The 19,529-nt window shown below is 42.4% G+C and overlaps 4 protein-coding genes across 4 annotated transcripts; 3 read left to right on the top strand and 1 right to left on the bottom strand.

Annotated features, from left to right (window-relative positions):
* Positions 1 to 229: 229 nt before the first annotated feature.
* Positions 230 to 2,289, bottom strand: LOC129597651 (uncharacterized). Its single transcript, XM_055495285.1, has 3 exons — positions 1,646 to 2,289; positions 956 to 1,117; positions 230 to 820 (listed from the first exon to the last, which is right to left on the bottom strand). The coding sequence occupies exons 1-3, from the start codon at positions 2,037 to 2,039 to the stop codon at positions 693 to 695; spliced, it is 684 nt and encodes a 227-aa protein (XP_055351260.1). The 5' UTR covers positions 2,040 to 2,289; the 3' UTR covers positions 230 to 692.
* A 651-nt stretch (positions 2,290 to 2,940) lies between these two features.
* On the top strand, positions 2,941 to 4,502 carry LOC129597645 (39S ribosomal protein L12, mitochondrial-like). Its single transcript, XM_055495279.1, has 5 exons — positions 2,941 to 3,079; positions 3,148 to 3,460; positions 3,552 to 3,629; positions 3,892 to 4,023; positions 4,147 to 4,502. The coding sequence occupies exons 1-5, from the start codon at positions 3,024 to 3,026 to the stop codon at positions 4,261 to 4,263; spliced, it is 696 nt and encodes a 231-aa protein (XP_055351254.1). The 5' UTR covers positions 2,941 to 3,023; the 3' UTR covers positions 4,264 to 4,502.
* Positions 4,503 to 4,818: 316 nt separating this feature from the next.
* Positions 4,819 to 7,414, top strand: LOC129597622 (protein cereblon-like). Its single transcript, XM_055495249.1, has 4 exons — positions 4,819 to 5,268; positions 5,369 to 5,582; positions 5,843 to 6,298; positions 6,605 to 7,414. The coding sequence occupies exons 1-4, from the start codon at positions 5,008 to 5,010 to the stop codon at positions 7,000 to 7,002; spliced, it is 1,329 nt and encodes a 442-aa protein (XP_055351224.1). The 5' UTR covers positions 4,819 to 5,007; the 3' UTR covers positions 7,003 to 7,414.
* A 251-nt stretch (positions 7,415 to 7,665) lies between these two features.
* Positions 7,666 to 18,890, top strand: LOC129597632 (macrophage mannose receptor 1-like). Its single transcript, XM_055495265.1, has 26 exons — positions 7,666 to 8,726; positions 8,913 to 9,094; positions 9,159 to 9,310; positions 9,559 to 9,731; positions 9,807 to 9,915; positions 10,009 to 10,224; positions 10,285 to 10,415; positions 10,474 to 10,609; positions 10,689 to 10,777; positions 10,855 to 10,983; positions 11,081 to 11,179; positions 11,254 to 11,427; positions 11,510 to 11,598; positions 11,690 to 11,864; positions 12,066 to 12,263; positions 12,329 to 12,490; positions 12,550 to 12,744; positions 13,075 to 14,051; positions 14,441 to 14,888; positions 15,134 to 15,625; positions 15,873 to 16,159; positions 16,243 to 16,345; positions 16,468 to 16,923; positions 17,166 to 17,513; positions 17,569 to 17,817; positions 18,370 to 18,890. Exons 1-26 carry the CDS (start codon positions 8,696 to 8,698, stop codon positions 18,693 to 18,695), a joined length of 6,126 nt encoding a protein of 2,041 aa, XP_055351240.1. The 5' UTR covers positions 7,666 to 8,695; the 3' UTR covers positions 18,696 to 18,890.
* Positions 18,891 to 19,529: the final 639 nt, after the last annotated feature.

Genomic DNA, 19,529 nt, shown 5'->3' with positions numbered 1-19,529 from the left:
TGATGGCGTTTATATTTTGCTCGTACAAGTAGTCACAAATTTACTGATTGGTGAACAGATTTTTTGTAATTATTACGCGTATTTCGGCATCGCTTTTGAAGTATATCATGTATATGATAAATATTTTGTTGAAGAAGACGTCATTGACTCGCTCCATACGTACTGTAGGTAGATCAGTAAATTTTATTAAAGTAACAAACGAAATGCTTACTAAAAAACAGATCCTGCATAATTCGAAAATTTTCGCTTATCCAACTGGCAACAACAATAAAATCGGATACAGACCACCAACAAATCGAAAGCCTGCCAGTAACTTCTCGTATATAGTAGATCATAATAACAGTATAAAGTGATGATAACAAAGATGTCTGCAACCTGACCGTTTCAGGGATGCTTATGGTTAGCAACCTAATGGTGAGCACACACGTACTTACGTATAGGTACTGTACAACCCAACCAACGATTGTATTAATAACTAAACAAAACCATCTCTCAAGAATGCATACTTCATAGTTCATAATCAGTGTGGCTAAGTAATAAAGATTCAGCAGTAAACTTGAAAATGAGAAGAATTTGATTATTGTTCGCAGAGCCGGATTGTATTCCAGCTAAATTGTGACGACGATGGTGCAATTATCCGCGATCAGTGTAGTGCGACGGTTATACACGCTCGTATGTGCCGGTGATCCAGTTTATCGGCGAGGACCGCGACCGAACATCATCTCGTCCAAGCGTGGATCACACGAACACGGCATCTGTTTCTGTGAACCAGCATAATAATGCTGTCCACAATTATCGCAATGGATCTCCCGGCATTCTCCTGCAATTAAGAACATAAGAAGAAGACCATGATTAACCAATACCAACATGTAAACATAACGACCAATTGATAAGAACTATCGTAACAAATAAATGCCATTTTCATAATCCAGTTACTGTTAAACTAACGACTGACCGATGCAAACTCCGAAATTGGGACATTTGTTGCAATGGCTCATGTATTTCGAATAGCAGATGTCCGGTTTTCCACTGCACACCCACGAAACGAAATATCCCTCTCCACATCCGCCGCAAGTCACAGGATGTTCGTATGATACGAAATTGTATTCGTCGCCACCTAAAATTGTAGGAAAGTTAATAATTTATGAAAACTGTCCAATCAAGCCAGAAAACAGGAAAAACAATTTAATGACGATGTTCTCATATAAAGAAAATGAAATTTCGATTGCACCGGTAACACAAGAGTCTGAAACGGTGAAGCGTAATTTAATTTTAAACCACAAAAATTTGAAATCAAATAGTAGATTGTTCAAAAAATGTCCCTTTGAAGTTTAAAATGGACCAACACAAAATAAACCATGTAACACAGTAGTGACAGTACGTAAACGTCGTAACAGTGTTCTCTGTAAATTCTCATACTGAACGAAGCTTTTAGCAGTTCAAAACCCACAAAAATTCAGGAAACAAACATAATTTTGTTATTTACAATACAATGTACTTACAAAATTTACTGTTAGTGTTATCAGTGTTCTGGGTAACACCGGTACACAGTGTATACCTTAATATTATTAATACAGGCTTGCTGCTTGCAAGGTACATCCATGATCAATCATGGCTAAAAGTAACGCTTACAGTTACGGCTCACCCCAATCTTTTTGATGCATGGCCATTTTCAAGGTAGCCTTGATCAAGTGATTGCAGTCCGATGGCAGGATTTCCGAACACACTGCAGTTGCAATCACTTTGTCCAAATCGGCGGGGCTATCCAGCTTAATCAAACCTTTGGCAATCCCTGCTTTCACGCATCCACTAACCTTCTCCAGATTGTCAACACCAGCATTCTTCAGTTTTTCCATGAGCTGGTCGACGTTCAAGGGATTGCGCTTCGAGCCCTTGGGCGTCTTGACCTTGGCTTTCTTAGCCGGTGGGGTTTTCGTCGCCGATTTCCCCGGTATCGGTAGTGAAGTGGATGCAAGATTGGCTTCCGACAATGTACGCTTCTGGCCATCCGAACTGCTTGGTGCGCTTTTTTCAGACATTTTGAAGGCAGCAAAACTTTAGCACGAGCGTCGTCTACGGAAACTGCTGTTGAAACTTTCCTCTAGAGGCGTACGTACAAAATAATTATTATGATGATCTGGATTCTGAAAACTCAAATCGCTCAAAAGTTGCTGGTTACTGCAAGCCAACAAGTCGTCAGTGCGGCACTGAAAACTAAAATTTCAAGGCAGCAAGACTGCAAGAGTAAAAAATCCTCCACGTCCACGTGAAAAAGCGTAATCTTTGTGACTTTGTCTTTCTAAAATAGGACAGACCGAGAACGATTATCATAAACCCGCTTAAAATCGTGGAAAGCGTGCGCGGTACGGTACGATATGCGTAGTAAGTACGTCCTGGAGCGTCACAGTTCCCACGCTGACTGCTGATTGTTAAAGCTCCGTTTGTACTTGTCAAACAGAAACAGGCGAATGTTTGGAACAAAAACGAATTTTCGAACAGCACATATCATAATTATATATATATATAAGTATTTAGTTATTTTTATTGTATTTTAAAGAAGTGACAGAAACTTTTAATTGCTCTTCAAAAGCCGGTAATCAAACCATAGTTACAGTAGCGGTAATGTAGCGGTAACCCACGGTCGGGGGAGTTTTTACGCCAGAGATTCAGTATTGAGATTCAACGAGGAAGTGCAGTGTCTGTCCTCGGAACTTTTAATGAAATGAGAGACAACGAGGATGTTTTTTTAGCATTTAGATTGGCTGGTCGGGAATAATCAGTGCCCGATGTTGTTTCTCTTGGCAGCTTTGCTGTGATTTTGTTAACAATGAATTAAATTAGTTACAGTACCATACTGTGCCGCACTACAAACTTTTTACCTGCGGTACCGCCCGGCTACGGCAGGCACAAGTTTGATTTGTCAAATCCCGGGGTCGCGCAAAAAGCCAAACAGATTTTTTTAATCTTTTATAAATTTGTCTAATCTCATAGTTTTCTTACCTCCAGATTACTACTTTTGCAAAATGTCTGCAAGAGCAGTTTTCCAGCTCAGATGTCAGTTGTTTCGGCTTATGTCAAGGTATGTTGCGTGCCTGGACTGATGTTTTTAGAGCTTTAGCGTTGTTGTAGCATTTTGTCATTTCACAGCTGCAACAGCAATGCTGGAGTTCCACGATGCAGTTCATTCAGTCCTTTGCGGTCAAACGGTGTTCCATGCGCCTTCACCATTGTAAGGCACCAGAGTCAGGCACAGCTTAAGCCTGTTGATCCCGATGCCAAATTGAAGCAAGAAGAGAAACCCAAACCCGCTCCAGTCGCTAAGATCGCTGCGGAAGAACCATTGGCTGCTCCACAAGCGCCAGGCACAGAAAGGGACTATGCACCGAAAATCAGGAAGATCGTGGATGATATTGCGGCATTATCCATTCTGGAAGTCGCCGATCTCAATGAATTGTTGAAGGTTTGTTCCCAGTGTGCCGGATGCATGCTGGAGTGCCTCATACCGTCAACCAGCGAATCTGGAACTATTCTGAGCGAAATATTTTTTCTAGAAAACCTTGAAAATTCCCGATCAAGCCTTCATGTCTGCTGGCGGATTTGCTCCTGCTCAGGCTGCAGCACCAGCCGCCGTAAGTGGCGCATTATAAATTTTAACACAGTTTGTAATACTTTCATTTTTTCGCTTTTCAGTCGATTTACTCTTGTCCGTTTCACCATCATAGTTAATAATCAAACCCAGTTGTACGATCGTAATAATGATTATAATTATTAATTATACTGCACGACCAGTTCAATTTATCTTGCTAAAAATTAAATTTCTTGACGTAATGAATGTTGACTGGTTTTGAACTTTATGTGGCACATGCATGTAACTATGTTCTGCTATTACAGGAAGAAGAAGAAGCTGTAAAGAAGAAAGAAAAATCGTCGTTCACTATAAGATTGCTTAAATTCGACGAAGGCAAAAAGGTTCAGTTGATCAAAGAGATCAAGGGTTTGATCGAAGGCATGAATCTTGTACAGGTACGTTATGTGATCCTGGTTGGTCGCGCCCTTTCATAAATTATGGACAATATAATGCTATCGTCCGAAGTATTTCTTAAACGTTCGGATAAAATTCGCTCACACAATTCTGTCACATTCCAGGCTAAGAAATATGTAGAGTCGCTTCCTCAAACTGTCCGGCAAGATATTGCAAAAGATGAAGCCGAAAAGCTTAAAGCTGCCCTCGAAGCCGTCGGTGGAGTCGTGGAAATGGATTGAGACTGAGTTGTATTGTGGTGTTGGATTGTTAAACCAGAATGTTGTTTTTTTGTAATTAATCTGTACACTGTGGTGTGGTTGTACCAGAGTATCTTACTTTCCCATGGTTCTGTTAGCTTTGAAATGTTTGATAACGTGGTTGACTTTTAGTGTTACGACGAAGCTGCTGCATATCAGAAAGTTCCAACCACATTGCTCGATCCGTTTTCGTTAGCTTGAATAAGAATCCTTTCATGGTAGAGACTTTGAAGAAGAGCTTACATGTAATTTATGACGTAAGAGTAACTGAACGGCGAGCCGTTATTAGTGTCCCACCGGCAAGGATGAATGTCCCGCGGCTGCATTGATGTTATTATATTACGGCTAAGAAAACGTACTGTAATTAAACAGCAGGTTCCTTATAATAAGTACCGTGCCTAACTTTAAATAATAATTATGAGTAAATTAATGTCATAAATAAATTTCTTATATAACCGCCTATCGTTGGCGGACAGGTTGTAGACACATGATGATACGTCCTGCCATTATTATGGTCCTGCTTCAACACTGAAAGAAGTAGACTCAAGTAGTGTTTTTGGTTCTCGATGAGGACGAGTAAGTACTTTACCTTACTTTTCACAGGATAGGTTACCATAAGTAATAGTGTATTAGTTGCGATATTTTGTTTGTTTTGCCATCTTCGTTGATTAAAATGCTATGCTGAACGACGATTAAAACTTTTATCTGGAGAATCCCGGTCAGCAGATGAACAGACTGCGCCGAATCGTTCGGAGACTATCCATGGCTGAGAATGGCGAATCCCATAACAATGGCTCGGGGGATAGTCAACATCGCGAAGATACCTCTGCATCCAGCTCACGCAACTTCGATCTGACGCTCCCCAGTCGACATACCTATCTTGGGGATTTGCGCGAAGTGTCGAGCACCCCGTATTATCCCGAAGGCGATTTAGTTCTGCTCCCTGTAGTCCATATTCCCGATGTAGTTCTGATGCCACATCAGCAGGTACCGTTAGGATAATGTATAACATACATCATGCCATGCTATTACCGTGCAGTAAATAGGCGCTGCTGTTGCAGAATACTAGATTTTGTATGCTACGTAGATTCCGATCAATGTGGAGCCTTACGAACTGGATCTCAATCCCATTCTCAACGATCTGCTGGATGTGGAACATCAGCGTAAAGGATTCGTGTGCATGGCTGCACAAACGGGACACGATGAGCATTTTTTGTCCATGCATCCATATTACTATTTTGGAACCATCGCCTCGGTTGTTCGCATCGAGAACTCTGATGTTCAGCACGGCGAAGACGAAGGTAATGTGATTATTCTCCGCTTGAACTTGATTATAAAGGTAAAATTTAATTTGCCTATTTTGGTCAGTCAAAATCGGCTTAATGTCATAATGCAGGCAAACATTGGCGCATTGCTGCATCGGAGCGGTATAATTACAGGCATTTTGAAAGCCTTTAGTTTTGTAGAAGTACTAAAATTAATGGAGTTTTATATTCTACTTTTCTTGAACGTTTTGAACAAGCGCTTTTGCTTACCGTTTTAGCGTTTTCGTGTGTTACAGGAATCCGCATGATTGTCAAGGGATGTCAGCGGTGTTATTTGAAGAAATCAGTCGTTGAAGGTGGCGCGATCTACCAGAAACACTACGGATGGTTCCGCATCTTACCAGTATGTACCATGCCGAACCCTCTGGCGCAGGCAACGCCGAACGAGTGGAAAACAGCGCTTGCATCCGTTAACTGTCGCAGTTTCGGAGCCTACTGTACTTCCTTGATGCCTCCCGTATTCTCCACACTGGAAGTCAACTCTTTGGTCGAAGCCATAACTGCAGAGATCAAAACGTGGCAGATGACCGATGGTTATCCTCAAGATCCCCTTGATTTCTCGTACTTTGTGGCGTCTAATTTGCCGGTATCGGCCCAGACCCGGTTGCAGTTATTGGGCGCCGTGAGCACTGCTCACCGTTTGCGAGCGTGTCTGAAAATGCTTCGAGCCTACAACCAGCTGGACTGTTTTGGTAAGCTTTCTGTTTTTACCATAGATCGGTATTGATAGTATCCAGTGGAAATGTGAGTATTCTTGATTGCAATTTGAAGCGATATAATATTAATTTTCTAATTTCCTGGCGCACTGCAATTTTTGTCGATATGTGTTAAGAAATACAGGTACAGTACATACTCGTACGTTCGTAATATTTTTGTTTCCACCGAAAGCGAATAATTATTATGATAGCATTGCTGGCTCTTTCGATCTTCGAACCCTTCTCATACTTATTGGCTATTGCTACGAATTAGTACTAACGGATATGAGTGCGTCTTTCCAGATTGTCACACCATGGTGGCTGCGAAAGAGGACGGCATCTGCATGACCCGCGAAGGTCTGACCACGGCTTACATGAATCCGGGCGGTCTGACTCAGGAAATCTTTACAGTAAAGAAAGTCTCTCCGAATATTTATTTTCATGGCAAGCCCACGTTGGAGTTTACCTGGTTTCCCGGATACACATGGAGGCATGCTGCATGTGGAACATGCCATAGCCACCTGGGATGGCGGTATGACGCAGTGCGTAAAGATATGCATCCACAGCAGTTCTTTGGTCTGCAGCGTGAAGAAGTCTTACCTAGTATCAATCCGACAACGCAGATGAACCCGGAAGAACGGCTGCGCTATATCGAAGAGCAAATGATGGAAATGATGCCAATCACATATCGCGAGCTCTGAAGGATTAGAGTAGCGGCGATCTGGTGACAATAGTTCTTTCGTTTCTATTACATGTAAGTGCTTAAGTTCTTGTAACTAGCAAAAAGTATAAACTACCAGAAAGTATTGTATGGAAACAGAAGTTGCGAGAACCTTGCATCGTGACTTTAGAGTTGTTCATTTTAAGATCCAGCATGACACACCTGTACATACAATTTAATTATGTGAATATGTTGAAAGGTTTCTTCTGTAAATAAATATGTATTAATATGGTTTTCTTTGTTATCGATCCATATGTATTTTTAATGACGGAGTGAAAACTTGGTTGGAAACTTGAAAGAACTGTGGATGTGATACCGTTGTTCCGTTTGCAATACGTCTTGACTACGTTGTGTCAAACGTTTGTTAGTTTAATAAAGCTGCAGGAGGCAGATTTTTGCACCACAGATCTGTATAAATCTAATTACGAAATTTATTGATGCTCGCAGTTTTGATATCTCGATTTTTACGCTTCATATAAACTGGAAAGGTTATCAGCTTACGATTAGTGGACCACACGATAGTTTTATTGCACTACAATGAGCGCAATGGCACGAATTATATTTTAATGCTTTGTTTATCGTCAACAATGATTGGCAGCAGAAATTTTAAAAATGCTGTATTTTCAGATCGTAGACATTAGCTCTTTTAAATGCACTGGGGGCAGTGCCTCTAAAACTTTGCTGCCCATCTGCAGCAAGTTTTAAAATCGGCACAGTGGAGATTTTGTATTACTCTTTATGTGCTCCAAAATCAGTTTTGTGTTTTTTGTGCTGGTTGGAGGCAGACTCTTCAGGTTGTATTATACATTTCAGTTTGAAGTTATTAACGTGATATGCATAATTAATATGCATTGTTAAATTACTCTTATGATTTTATAACACAATATGCAAATTGCAAAGCACCCATTTACCTACTCACATGTTTGTAGACCTACTGATTTTTTATTTCGATATAATGTATGTTTGTTTATTGAACACACCGGCGATAGTAATTTTCAAACGCAAAAATTAACTTGTAAAGTTGATTTTACAACTCAGACGCAAAATCTACCTATACAATATCGTGTAGCAATATGTGTCGGCATCCTGTTATCGTAATTGTCGTGGCGCTTTTTGCGAGTGGCTGGTAGCCTGGTGCCATGTCAAATGACTGGTATGGTCTGGATTTTTGTAAAAATTATTGTTATTTATCTGTCATTTTTCCGTCAATTAAAGCACTATCAGCTTTCAAGGCCATCAGAATTGTGACAGGATATCGCAAGGATAACGTTTGCGTTATCAAATATGGCAGATTCTCATTAAGACAATACAGTTTATCTGTGGGCTTCTTCACCAATTTAAGAAGACCTAAACTGATAAACGGACCGATCATGACAAATGAAAGAAAGTCGATGCGGTAATCACGCCATGTTCCCAATATCATTCTTTATGGCAACACTTATGACCTTTTGGCCATAGCGTAGTTTTCCTAAGGTAGATATCGGTGTCGGATATTTACCGTAATCTAGTAATCCCATAGGCTCGTTTGCCTTAGCTTCATGCACATATTTTACACTGAAAATTTGTTGTAATTAATCGCTATTCTGCGCTGTTGTTGCTGTATATTTTTGCTTGGATCTCATTTGTACATTCTCTGCAAACTTCTGCATGGATCTCGCTCATCACCATTAATCATGATGCGTTTATGGCTGTTTTGCCTATTTGGTAAGCGGGGCAATTTAATTTTACAATTTCCAAGTCATCAAACAGTATCACAGTGTTTCGGGTGTTATGAAGGGTAATATTTCATTGCAAGAATTAATATACGCATTGCATAAATTACTTAAGACAGTTAAATCTTGCAGTGCTAATTTGATCATTATTAATCCTTGCAATATTAAATAATTGCAGTGGCCGGTATAAGTGCATACCGGTGTCCGGGTCCAGACTGGCATGCGCGGGAAAACACCGACGATTGTTATTATGTGGATCGTCCTGATTTCGATTCGACAGGAAAATCATGGGAGGAAGCTAGTCAGGAGTGCCAGATTCGGGGTGGAAACTTAGCGGATTCCTACAGCCAAGCTGATCTGGTATACGGTTAATAAAGGCATTCAGATTATTTCAGTTCTTGCAATTAATTTAATGCACTTCTAGGATTATCTGAAGACAAGGTTGCACAATGCTCCTGGAATAGGCCTGCTTGATTATGCTTATAATTATTACTGGATCGATTTATCCTATGCCTCTGGAGAATGGAAATGGCAGACAAGTGGCCGCGTGTTCACTGAAGGCGACTTAGGGTCATAGTAAGAGACCAGAATTTTGTGGATTTAGAACAATATGAATGTATACTTCCATGTCATGGACTTATTGCTGTCAATCATATGGCATTAAAACTGAACGCCAAAAGAGTTATTAAAATAAGCTAATAGTTTTCCAATTCTGACGAAATTTACAGAACCGACAGCGGTAAAATTATGTTGTTTGTAATATCGTTCTTAGTCGATGATCAGTGAGTGTTCAGTAGTAACGAAATCTGTGTATCTTTACCTAGCAATCCCAACCGAGATTCCTACTTCACTTCTTCGACAGCGAGCGAACGTGCCAAAATGCGTGTAACCATCAGACATCGAGAAGACGGCTACGTTGACGTTGCCATTCCACAGCCAGGTGGACTTTTTGGAACAACACCTCGTAAAGGCAATTTTATCTGCAAAGCCGCACACTGTACGTTTATTTTATCTATAAATAACTAAGCGTTAATAACGTTTTTAATTCATGTAATTTTCCATTATGTTACAGCTTCTCGTCCACTATGTAAAACTGAGCAAGGATGGAGTTATATCAATGGACGCTGTTGGATGTTCCATCGTCAGATGGCTACTTGGGATGCCGCTCAGAAAATCTGTTTGTATGTCCTAGCATTATTTGCACATTGGTTATTGTGCACCTGCGAATGATGTTCAGGAAACGCCGAAATCTACCGCTTTTCTCTTGATTGCAGCGCTGAAGGTGGTTATATAGGTGTACCGAACAGCGACGAAGAGAACACCCGCATTACAGTCTGGGAACGCTCCATCAGTGTCAGTGATGCGTGGTTGGGGCTAAAGGTCACGAAAGATGTGAACACCTTTCCCTCAAATGTCATATGGTTGGATGGAACGTCCATGCTGGCGCACGCCTATAATCAATGGCCTACAACAGATATCAGTGGTTATCTGTAAGAAGTTCTTGGAAAAATATTGTAATGTCGAATAAACTCTTATTGTAATTAATGTAGAAATCAGTTATCCGATGGTACACGGTACTGCGGTGTCCACAAGAGATCGCTCACCTCATCGCAGCAATCCAAATGGGAACTGTCCGCCAGTTGTGATACAACTCGAGCCTACGCATGCGAAACTGATACTGGTACAACAGATGCATGCCAGTTTTGAGGATGCAACTGATTAATGATAACTGTTTTCAGAAAAATGTCCGTATGGATGGGAACACTACAGCGGACAGTGCTACAGCATCGAAGGCGGCGATGATAACTTGGCTAATTGGGGCGAGGCATCGTTGCGCTGTATCGGAATGGGTGGTCACCTGGCGATTATAACAGAGTACATAAATTATTAAATTCAAAATTTACAGATCATTGTGCATCCCTTGATCTGGTATTCACCTCATTGTCATATTTAGCTCCAATGTGCAATCGTTTTTGGTGCAACATATCCGGCGTATGGGTTGGTCAGCTTCGTCGATCCAATACTTCTACCTGGGACTTAGTGGTACATTGCTGCAGAATAATTATTGATGTCGGATTTTTTTTACAGCTGTTTAAGAAATGTATGTTTCCGGTTTTTAGCGAACCCCAACGCTGGATTCACGTGGGTGAACAACAACGACGCTCTGAGCAGCAGTTATCTGAACTGGGCAACCGGTCAGCCGCCCGTTACCAACACACGCCGGTGTGCGTATATGCAGATGACGGAAAGTAAGCGCTTTTAAAATCAACTTTGACAGCTTCCCCGAATACGCATGCTCATGAACTGTCAAAGCCGTTTTCATATTAAATTTTGACTTGTGCTCAGCAAACGGCCAGTGGGCAGCCACCACGAACTGTCTGGATCCGTTGGGTTATGTGTGTCAAGCCAGGGTGGGCAATGCAAACATTACCGAATATGTGAAACGTAAGTTAATGGTGAAATATGCGCCGTGCAAGAGGAAACAATTGCGATACTGCGCTGATATATGGTTTAAATAGCGGAAGCCAAGTGTGACCCACCGTTTGAGAAGTATCATGGCACATGTTTCTACTATTCTGGCAAACCCGATAATCCCATAAAGAAGAACTGGCAGGATGCTGTCATGCATTGTCGGTCGCTAAATTCGACATTGGCGGAGATTACCAGTGCTGGTGAAAATAATTTCATTCGAGGTAAGTCGGACAGACGGAGATGATAATTAATTAAAGAGAGTGCTTGGTAACAAATTATCGTAATTAATTATAATTCTTGCAGAATATCTCAGTGCCCGTGCTTGGATCGGGTATAAGAGACAGCCTAGTGAATCCGGCAGCGATATTATTCGATACTCCGATGACCGCATTGTACGCCTTTTAGACATCTTTGTCCTGATTAATCTGAGTTTGTTATACATAGTGCATATGCATTTTGCACAATCGAAATTGTTACCCTTAGGTTCCCGGAACGGCCTTCACTAATTACCGCTCAACTTTTGTATTCGAAAACAAATACTGCTACGCTATGTTACCGCCCGATGGTCCCCTGGCTCTTATTCCCGCATGGGGCAAATGGGATATAGAATCGTGTGATGACGAAAATTTTTTTGTGTGTACTCATCGTGGACCAATGAGTAAGTGCCTTTGTACAGTACGAATTATTGTTGTATTAACTATTACCGGTAGGATAGGATTTCTATACGATTTGTTACGCGCATTATCGATATCTTCTTCAGTTAGATGTATCTCTGTACCATTTATATTATTTAACTTAAGGGTTATCTAACTTTCCTGCAGAAGCACGTCGTACGTACTGTAGCATATTCGTTTTTCAGCATTTTTACCGACACGCCCTGCTACTGACCTTTACACACCAGAATGCGGTGCCGATTGGGCATACGTTGGAGGTCATTGTTACAAGATTAACCTGGAGAGAGCACCCTATGATTACGCCTCCCAAATGTGCCGTGGCTTGGATCCAACATCCAATCTAGTGTACATTCGTGATGACAATGAGAATAACGTTCTGAAAGGTACCGGCTTTAACATGGTCCATTAACTTACGGGTGTCTTGCTGCAACCATTTTTTATATACCAGATCTCATCAACGAAAAGTTTAACAACATCTCCATACCGGGTTTGTCGAATGCGGAGACGTTTTGGACAGGCCTGCGGATAACCAATAAGAACCAGTGGCACTGGGCCTACCGTAATGAACATATGTGGAGCAAACCGATGGCCTTCACCAACTGGGCACCTAGTAAGGACGTTATGTTGGAAGTGACACTCGCATCCCTCAAATCATTTTGGTGCTCTTAGATCAGCCGAATCCTTCCCTTTCGTACTCAACGGTCACGCCAAAATGCGGTTTCCTTCGACGCGATGCTTCCGCTGAATGGGAAGCGAGTGAATGTGACCTTTACAGGCCGTTCATTTGTAAGAAGCATGCTGTCCGTCCGCAAAACGCTACAGAACAAACGGGAACGACCACCGCTTCCCCTCCACTGGGCATGAGTAAGTCAGTTAAGAAAATTTGGTTATGTAAAAACTAGGACCGTGAGTGCTGCTCCATACTAGGATAAAAAATACTTGACTTGTGCAGCCATTAATATTAAAACGCAGGAATTTCGAGTTAGTGCATACTACAATATTGCAGTATACCTCTGTTTCAGTAATTACTATATTGTATAGTATTTCAAGTTTACCATCGCAAACTTGTAATACATTCTGTCCGTTATAAACTTTTGTTCTGCTTCAAGTATATTTTGTATTTTATATTATGAAATTAATATTGGCTCTTGGAATACCGCCGTAAATGCTCTAATAGAGTTAAACTTGTTTTAGACTTTACAATGGGTTGCAAGCCGGGCTGGCAGCGAAGTGGTGATCACTGCTACCATCATTACCGCAACCAGACCGACTGGTTTACCGCTTTCCAGCATTGCCGCACCTTTGGAAATAAATTCCGTCTCGCTGAACTGCATAACCAGGCAAACTTTGACGAAGTCGGAGCGTTCCTTAACGGTGGCTGGATCGGGATGGACAGTGTGGAAAAACCTCAGTCACCACGCCAGTTCATCTATCTCCACAACCGACAGGTCCCCAATTATACACCGTGGGAATCGCAGTTATCACGTCCAGCATATGGTGAAAACTGTGTCGCCATGTCGGGTAAAGGCCTGGTGGCGTATAACTGCGGGGAAATCAAATCCTATACGTGTATGACGGAAGTGACCCCGGTGGAACTGGACCCCAATGAATGCCTGAAGCCGGTACAGGATCATGGCTGTCGGCGCTGGGGTTACGGTCGCGGGCACAAGTGTTATTACATGGGCAACGATGCCAGTCACTTTGGGACACGGGAATTAGTCAACTTTCAACAGGCGCGAGCGTTCTGCCAACAGAATTTTGGTGGTGATTTGGCGGTGGTCAACTCCGATGAGGTGCAGCAGTTTATGACCTTTTTAATCGGCAGCTGGGGTTCGGATTACTGGATTGGCCTGCGAGAGGATGCTAACCCGTGGAATTCCTTTAAGAAGTGGATTAACGGCGAGGATGTCGCGTATACCAACTGGGCGCACAATGAACCGCATTTCCATCAGCAGACCACCGGGTGTGTGGCGATGCACTCACAACGCACGGATACGGCCGAGACGGGTGACTGGTATGTTGGGCAGTGCGATGTGGCCAAGTTCGCTCTGTGTGAGGCACCGCGCAATGGATGGTCACCACCAACCCCGCGACCGACGGCGCATTTTGTTGGTGGTTGCCCGAGAGGATGGAAAGCGCCGAGTGATCCATCGGCACTGCATTGTTACTATGTAAGTCTATTTGCTAATGATACGAGTACTCGTATTTATACGTTTGATCGTAACATTTGTATTTTTTGTTTACTAATTTAATTTATACTTATTTTCGTAATTATTTATATTATTTGTTTTTGTTTATTTATACGAAAATTTATTTATAGATGCTTCTACTTAAGTATTCATGTTTCAGTTTGTACTACCTATTTATTTATTTGTTTATTTATTTTTAACGTAAATGTTGTGACGCCGTCGCTCAACTATTGGAAATTCATCAGTTTATAAAACGGCTTATCTTGGTTATTATAAACGTGTGTACTTCTTTCAAAAGTTTCGGTTACGTGTTACCTGTCATTATTAACTGTAGATTTTTTCCATGAGATTGCTTACAGTTTGTTGTTTAGGCGTTTGCTCCCCCGGATCAGCTGCCCAATCAACCTGTTGATCCAACCAAGTTAACATGGCAGGAAGCGGAAACATCCTGCAATGCTTTTGGTGGACATCTGGCATCAATCGCAACAGAATTCGAATACCGGCACATTCTGGATAATGTGCTACCTAATCGCAACAGCAGTTACAGCTACTGGATTGGATTGCAAGAGAACATTTACGGAGATTTCGAATGGTCAGACGGGACACCGTATGGTACCTTTGCCTTCTGGCATCCCAACTACAATCAGAATAACGAGATCATAAGCGCGGACTGTGTGGCCATGGATGGCAACGAAGGGAAATGGTTTGTTCAGAGCTGTAATTTGGCATGGGGATGGGTGTGCGAGATTCCTCGAGGATGGTACAACGAGACCGATGACATCATGCAGGTCACCGTGCCGGCTCCAACAATTACCAACGGTAAATTATTTTGTATGCGAATCAGTTTTAGCATATATAGAATCATCGTTCTGCCTTGGGCTTTAAAAATTCAGTTTAATTATACAACAGTAGAAATTTCACTGGTCCAGTAATTTTTGTACTTTCACATACAGAATCGTTTCGTTCAGTTTGTATTATGCTTTTTCTAGTATTAGAGAAACAAAATATTTTTAAAGTGAAATTTTCTTAAAGATCTGTGTTGAGAAATAGTTATTACTTTCCAGCTCGATGTCCTTCCGGGTCCACCGATGACGGAGACTGGTTCTATCACGCGCAGTCAGACAAGTGCTTCTTTGTGTCCCGTGTAAAAGATTCATGGGAGAACGCCCATATGGCTTGCAACCTGAAAGGCACCAATCTCGCTAGTGTTTCCTCGACGCAACAGCCCTTCCTCATGACGATACTGACCCGGTATGCCGCGCATGATAATCTCTTCTGGCTGGGCTTGCGACTGACCCACCCTACCAAGAGACAGTACAGTTGGGTGGACAACAACCAGGACGTGTACCGCAACTGGGGCAAGGACGAGCCCCACCTCGAGGGCATCGAAGGGTGTGGCGCTATCAGTAATGTCAATGGAAAATGGCGCGATGCCAATTGCCAGCGACAGTTGCACTATATCTGCATGCAGGGATTCAGTGTCGTTAATCCGCCGACACTTCCCCCGGTACAGGAAGAATGGGGTTGCCCTAACTGTCCCGACTGTATCATTTTCCGTAAGTTGGAACCGGTTTGCTCTTCTCAGCAAGAACCGTTCATGTGAATTATAAATGGAAAACTGAAAAAATTGATTTCATGAACATTTCAGTATCGTCCTCTGATTATTTAACGTGCATACTACAGACGCTTTGTAAAACTAACACTATAAGTAGAAGTACAATAGCGATTTAGTTTGACCTCCCTATAAGAATGGAAAGAAACGTTACTTTTTGCAACACCATACGAACTTTCGCTCATATGCAGGCGACCATTGCTACTTTATTTCACCGACTGCTGAACGAAAAAGCTGGAAAGCTGCCGAACAGGCATGCCACGATAAATACTTCGCCGATGAGAGAGGATACCGACTGACATCGGTCCACAACCAGTTCGAACAGGATTTCTTATCCACGTATCTCATGAAGGATGAAATTGACCGATGGGGTGGATTGTATCAAGATCCAAGCCGTGCGTTCCAGTTCTATTGGTCAGATCAGACGCCCATTGACTATACCAACTGGGTTCCGGGCGAGCCAAATTACCATCCTGAGGTACGTACACTAATCGTGACTAATGTGCCAGAAATTTTCTGCATTTGCGCCCTGATTCTTGACGCTTTCACTGATATGCGTAGGGGGCTGTCTGCGGTGAAATCAAAGGCCCGAAAGCGCAGGCCGGCAAATGGAACGATGACTTGTGTACGGTTGAAAAAGGCTACATTTGTAAAGGACGACGAGGTGAGCCCTTCTCACAATTATACTCGTACCTTTTTAAAATTTAATTAAGGGGGTCTTGAAAAGATCAAAAAAGGGTGCTAAATCTGACATGAAGAGCGCCCGTTGACGATTATTTACTGCAGAGTCTGGAGCATGGAAACCCAGCCCGGCATCTTTACAGGGCAGTTGCCCGATTGGTTATGTCCAAGTCGGTGACGCCTGTTTTGTCGTACGAGAAGTCAACGGAGACCGCGACCGGGCGCAGAGCGTCTGCACGCAGAGCGACCCGTCCAGCCGTATTGCGTCAGTGTTGGATGCCATGGAAAGCATGCAAGCACATTTGCTGCTAGGTGAAAAGGAGAACTACCCCAGCGCCACCGGTCCCGCTAAGGCCTGGCTCGGTTTGACCTATGAAAACGGGAAGCTGCAGTACAGAGAATCTAGCTGTTACACGTCCTTTAACAACATCCAGGACTTCTATTCGTATTCGGGCCGAGATAAGAAATGTGTGTATATGGAGTGGAATGGAAAGTGGAAACTGGAGGATTGTACCGGTGTCAATGCCACGCTGAAATACACGATTTGCGAAAGACGATTAAGTAAGCAAGCTTGCTAAATAACCTGCAGCAATATGGATCCGCTGTTTTATAATAGCAATAGTTGTGCTTTACTGAAGTACAGTAATTAAATGGAAACGGTGATAAAGGTGATTAACAATGATTGTACTACTTTTACATAGCAGCTATACATCCGCTGTTTTATATAGCAGTAGTTATACAAAGAAAGGCTGCTTTACAGAAACGGTGATATAGGGTGATTAAAATTTATTACCTTTTTACAGCTCCTTGTCAAACCGTCCCACCGCAGTTCACTGGACACTGTCCAACCGGTTTCCCGAATGAATGCAATGACTACTGTTTAGCACTGCAGTATAACACCGTCCAAGCTCCCAATTCAATCGCCAAGAAGAGTTTCCAGGAAGCCCGAGTGGACTGCCAGAGCCGAGGCGGAAGTTTGGTATCTATTCGCAGCCAACAGGATCAGGAATGCCTGATGCGCTATATGAAAGACGCTTTTGAAAGCCTCTGGATTGGTCTGTACGAGCAGTACGATGTTGCAACCAATTCGTACACCTGGAAGTGGATTGACGATACCGTTGCACTTGGAAACTTTGCTAACTGGAACACCGGTAAGTAAAACGTCTAGGGGAGTGATTGACACGCGTCAGTAATTTTTTCTTACAGGCGAACCAACGTATTTTAATCCACGAGAAGATTGTGTGGAGATTTTGCCGAATGGATTGTGGAACAATGTTCCTTGTAACGACTGGTACAACACGCGACGTGGATACGTATGTGAGGCACGAAAGATCGGCGATGGTGTGAGCACTCAACCTCCGCAAACGACGCGGACGCAGCCGACTGTGCCAACAGCACCTTCGGTTCAAACAATCCCAACCCCGACGACTAGACAAACACCGCCTCCACAACCAGGTAAAGCAACGATAAAGCGAAAAAAACCATAAATGTGTGTAGCAAAAAAATGCCTGCGTTGTAGCATATATTCTTGAATTTCAGACAATATACTGTAGTTGCAATAACGGCGTTAATCCAAAGCAGTTGCTAATTATTAATTACGATAAAACGGCTTGTGCGGACAGAGATAGTTTTACTATGCTGGGACAAGAAATGTATTTGTATGTAGTTGGTTACGGACCGTATTTTTATTGGTCAAACTGAACTAAAATTACTGAGGGAAAAATGCGTAATTAGGGATTAGGGATCACTGAGCATCCTTGGGGGCGAACAACCACTCTCGCATCCCAATATTAGGAGGCCAGTTTTCAGGAGTAAACATTTTATCAGACTCATGAGCATAAGAACCAACACGTGCAAAAAAACTACTATATAAATAGTCTATTCTATATCACTATTCTATTCTATATATATATCTGATCTATAGTTTAAGTTAACAAATATTATTCACCAGCAGTCTGAACAAAGTTAAACAAAGGTCGCCAGTGCATTGTTGAATCTTTTTCACAGGATCGTCGACCTCGGCGCCGACAGGTCCTACCCACCAGACTCCTGCAGGTGGCTCGTCCACAGGGTCCACCCGACGGGAAGAAGGTACCCCGCCTCCCACGATTTTGCCTGAGACATACACCGGCGGCATCGGTGCAGGAGGTTTAGCGGGTATCGGTGTGACCATTGCCATTCTCGTACCGGCGCTGACCGTTGCGGGATACATCTTCTGGAAACGGAGAAATGTGGGCCACGTCGATAAGTCTCAGTCGTCCTTTAAGCGAGGAATGGCCGTGGACGAGGAGCCGGTAATTGATCCGGAGCAAGCGTATGATAGCTATACGTAGAGAGAAATTACTGGCTGGAACTGTACATGAGTGTTTGAGGAATTTGTTGTTAAGATGTGATCTGATGGGTGATGGCGTGGTTCGGTTATTTTGTACCGTTTGACGGCAATTATTGCGTAGCGTGTTGGATATGTTTATATAATAATTACACAATATTATTGTTTGCAAGCTTGCTAATAAACATCGATCTATGAATTTCCTTTCACGTAATACGAATGGCATACAAGTATGCATACGATGGCATACAACGGTACCACTGCGGCGATAGTACCAGATTGCTACCAGCAACACATGCGTGTTTCAGTGCCCATCAAAATATGTACTCCATACGGAACAAAAGGATTTATCGTGACCTTCACGAAGCTGTCGGCGACAGGTCGACATGGACGCGGTATTGCATGTGACCTATATAATGCCGACGTTCCAATCATCATTCGGTACCACTTCACTATTTTATCGGTACTTGCTGTCATGTGACACAAGCTCTAAATTAGAACAACTTCCATTTCCAATTTAATTTAAATTTTAAGTATATATCGACGTAGAGGGAACTATATCCAGAATATTTCATGCCCAGAAGAGCATGCCGCACGAGTGGGATAGAAAACAGTAAGCGTAAAACTGTTCATACGTAAAACCGCTGTTATTAGATTTATTTGTTTTTTAAGTTTTGTTCAGTTTATTTGCTATACCACATACAGATACACAACTAATTACAGTACTTAGCTACAGAGAACGTGAAATTAGGATTAGGTTAAATACTGTCTTATTCTAGGCATATGAAGGAACTGTAGTCGGCAAGTAACGGACTTTGGGAATTCATTATTAATTCAG

This window comes from Paramacrobiotus metropolitanus, unplaced genomic scaffold (genome assembly GCF_019649055.1).
Source record: "Paramacrobiotus metropolitanus isolate TYO unplaced genomic scaffold, Prichtersi_v1.0 Parri_scaffold0000107, whole genome shotgun sequence".
In the NCBI taxonomy this organism is placed as follows: domain Eukaryota; kingdom Metazoa; phylum Tardigrada; class Eutardigrada; order Parachela; family Macrobiotidae; genus Paramacrobiotus; species Paramacrobiotus metropolitanus.
This window is presented reverse-complemented; position numbering and strand designations above follow the sequence as displayed.

What these genes read in the sequence shown, in the direction of transcription:
- LOC129597622 (XM_055495249.1), top strand. Translation starts at nt 5,008, where the DNA reads ATGAACAGACTGCGCCGAATCGTTCGGAGACTATCCATGGCTGAGAAT. An exon ending in TCAGCACGGCGAAGACGAAG is followed by an intron (nt 5,583 to 5,842) that starts GTAATGTGATTA and finishes CGTGTGTTACAG; the next exon opens with GAATCCGCATGATTGTCAAG. An exon ending in CAACCAGCTGGACTGTTTTG is followed by an intron (nt 6,299 to 6,604) that starts GTAAGCTTTCTG and finishes GCGTCTTTCCAG; the next exon opens with ATTGTCACACCATGGTGGCT.
- LOC129597632 (XM_055495265.1), top strand. Translation starts at nt 8,696, where the DNA reads ATGATGCGTTTATGGCTGTTTTGCCTATTTG. An exon ending in CACCTGGCGATTATAACAGA is followed by an intron (nt 10,610 to 10,688) that starts GTACATAAATTA and finishes TGTCATATTTAG; the next exon opens with CTCCAATGTGCAATCGTTTT. An exon ending in CTTTGCTAACTGGAACACCG is followed by an intron (nt 17,514 to 17,568) that starts GTAAGTAAAACG and finishes TTTTTCTTACAG; the next exon opens with GCGAACCAACGTATTTTAAT.
- LOC129597645 (XM_055495279.1), top strand. Translation starts at nt 3,024, where the DNA reads ATGTCTGCAAGAGCAGTTTTCCAGCTCAGATGTCAGTTGTTTCGGCTT. An exon ending in ATCTCAATGAATTGTTGAAG is followed by an intron (nt 3,461 to 3,551) that starts GTTTGTTCCCAG and finishes TATTTTTTCTAG; the next exon opens with AAAACCTTGAAAATTCCCGA. An exon ending in AAGGCATGAATCTTGTACAG is followed by an intron (nt 4,024 to 4,146) that starts GTACGTTATGTG and finishes GTCACATTCCAG; the next exon opens with GCTAAGAAATATGTAGAGTC.
- LOC129597651 (XM_055495285.1), bottom strand. Translation starts at nt 2,039, where the DNA reads ATGTCTGAAAAAAGCGCACCAAGCAGTTCGGATGGCCAGAAGCGTACA. An exon ending in CATGCATCAAAAAGATTGGG is followed by an intron (nt 1,118 to 1,645) that starts GTGAGCCGTAAC and finishes CTACAATTTTAG; the next exon opens with GTGGCGACGAATACAATTTC. An exon ending in CAATTTCGGAGTTTGCATCG is followed by an intron (nt 821 to 955) that starts GTCAGTCGTTAG and finishes TCTTAATTGCAG; the next exon opens with GAGAATGCCGGGAGATCCAT.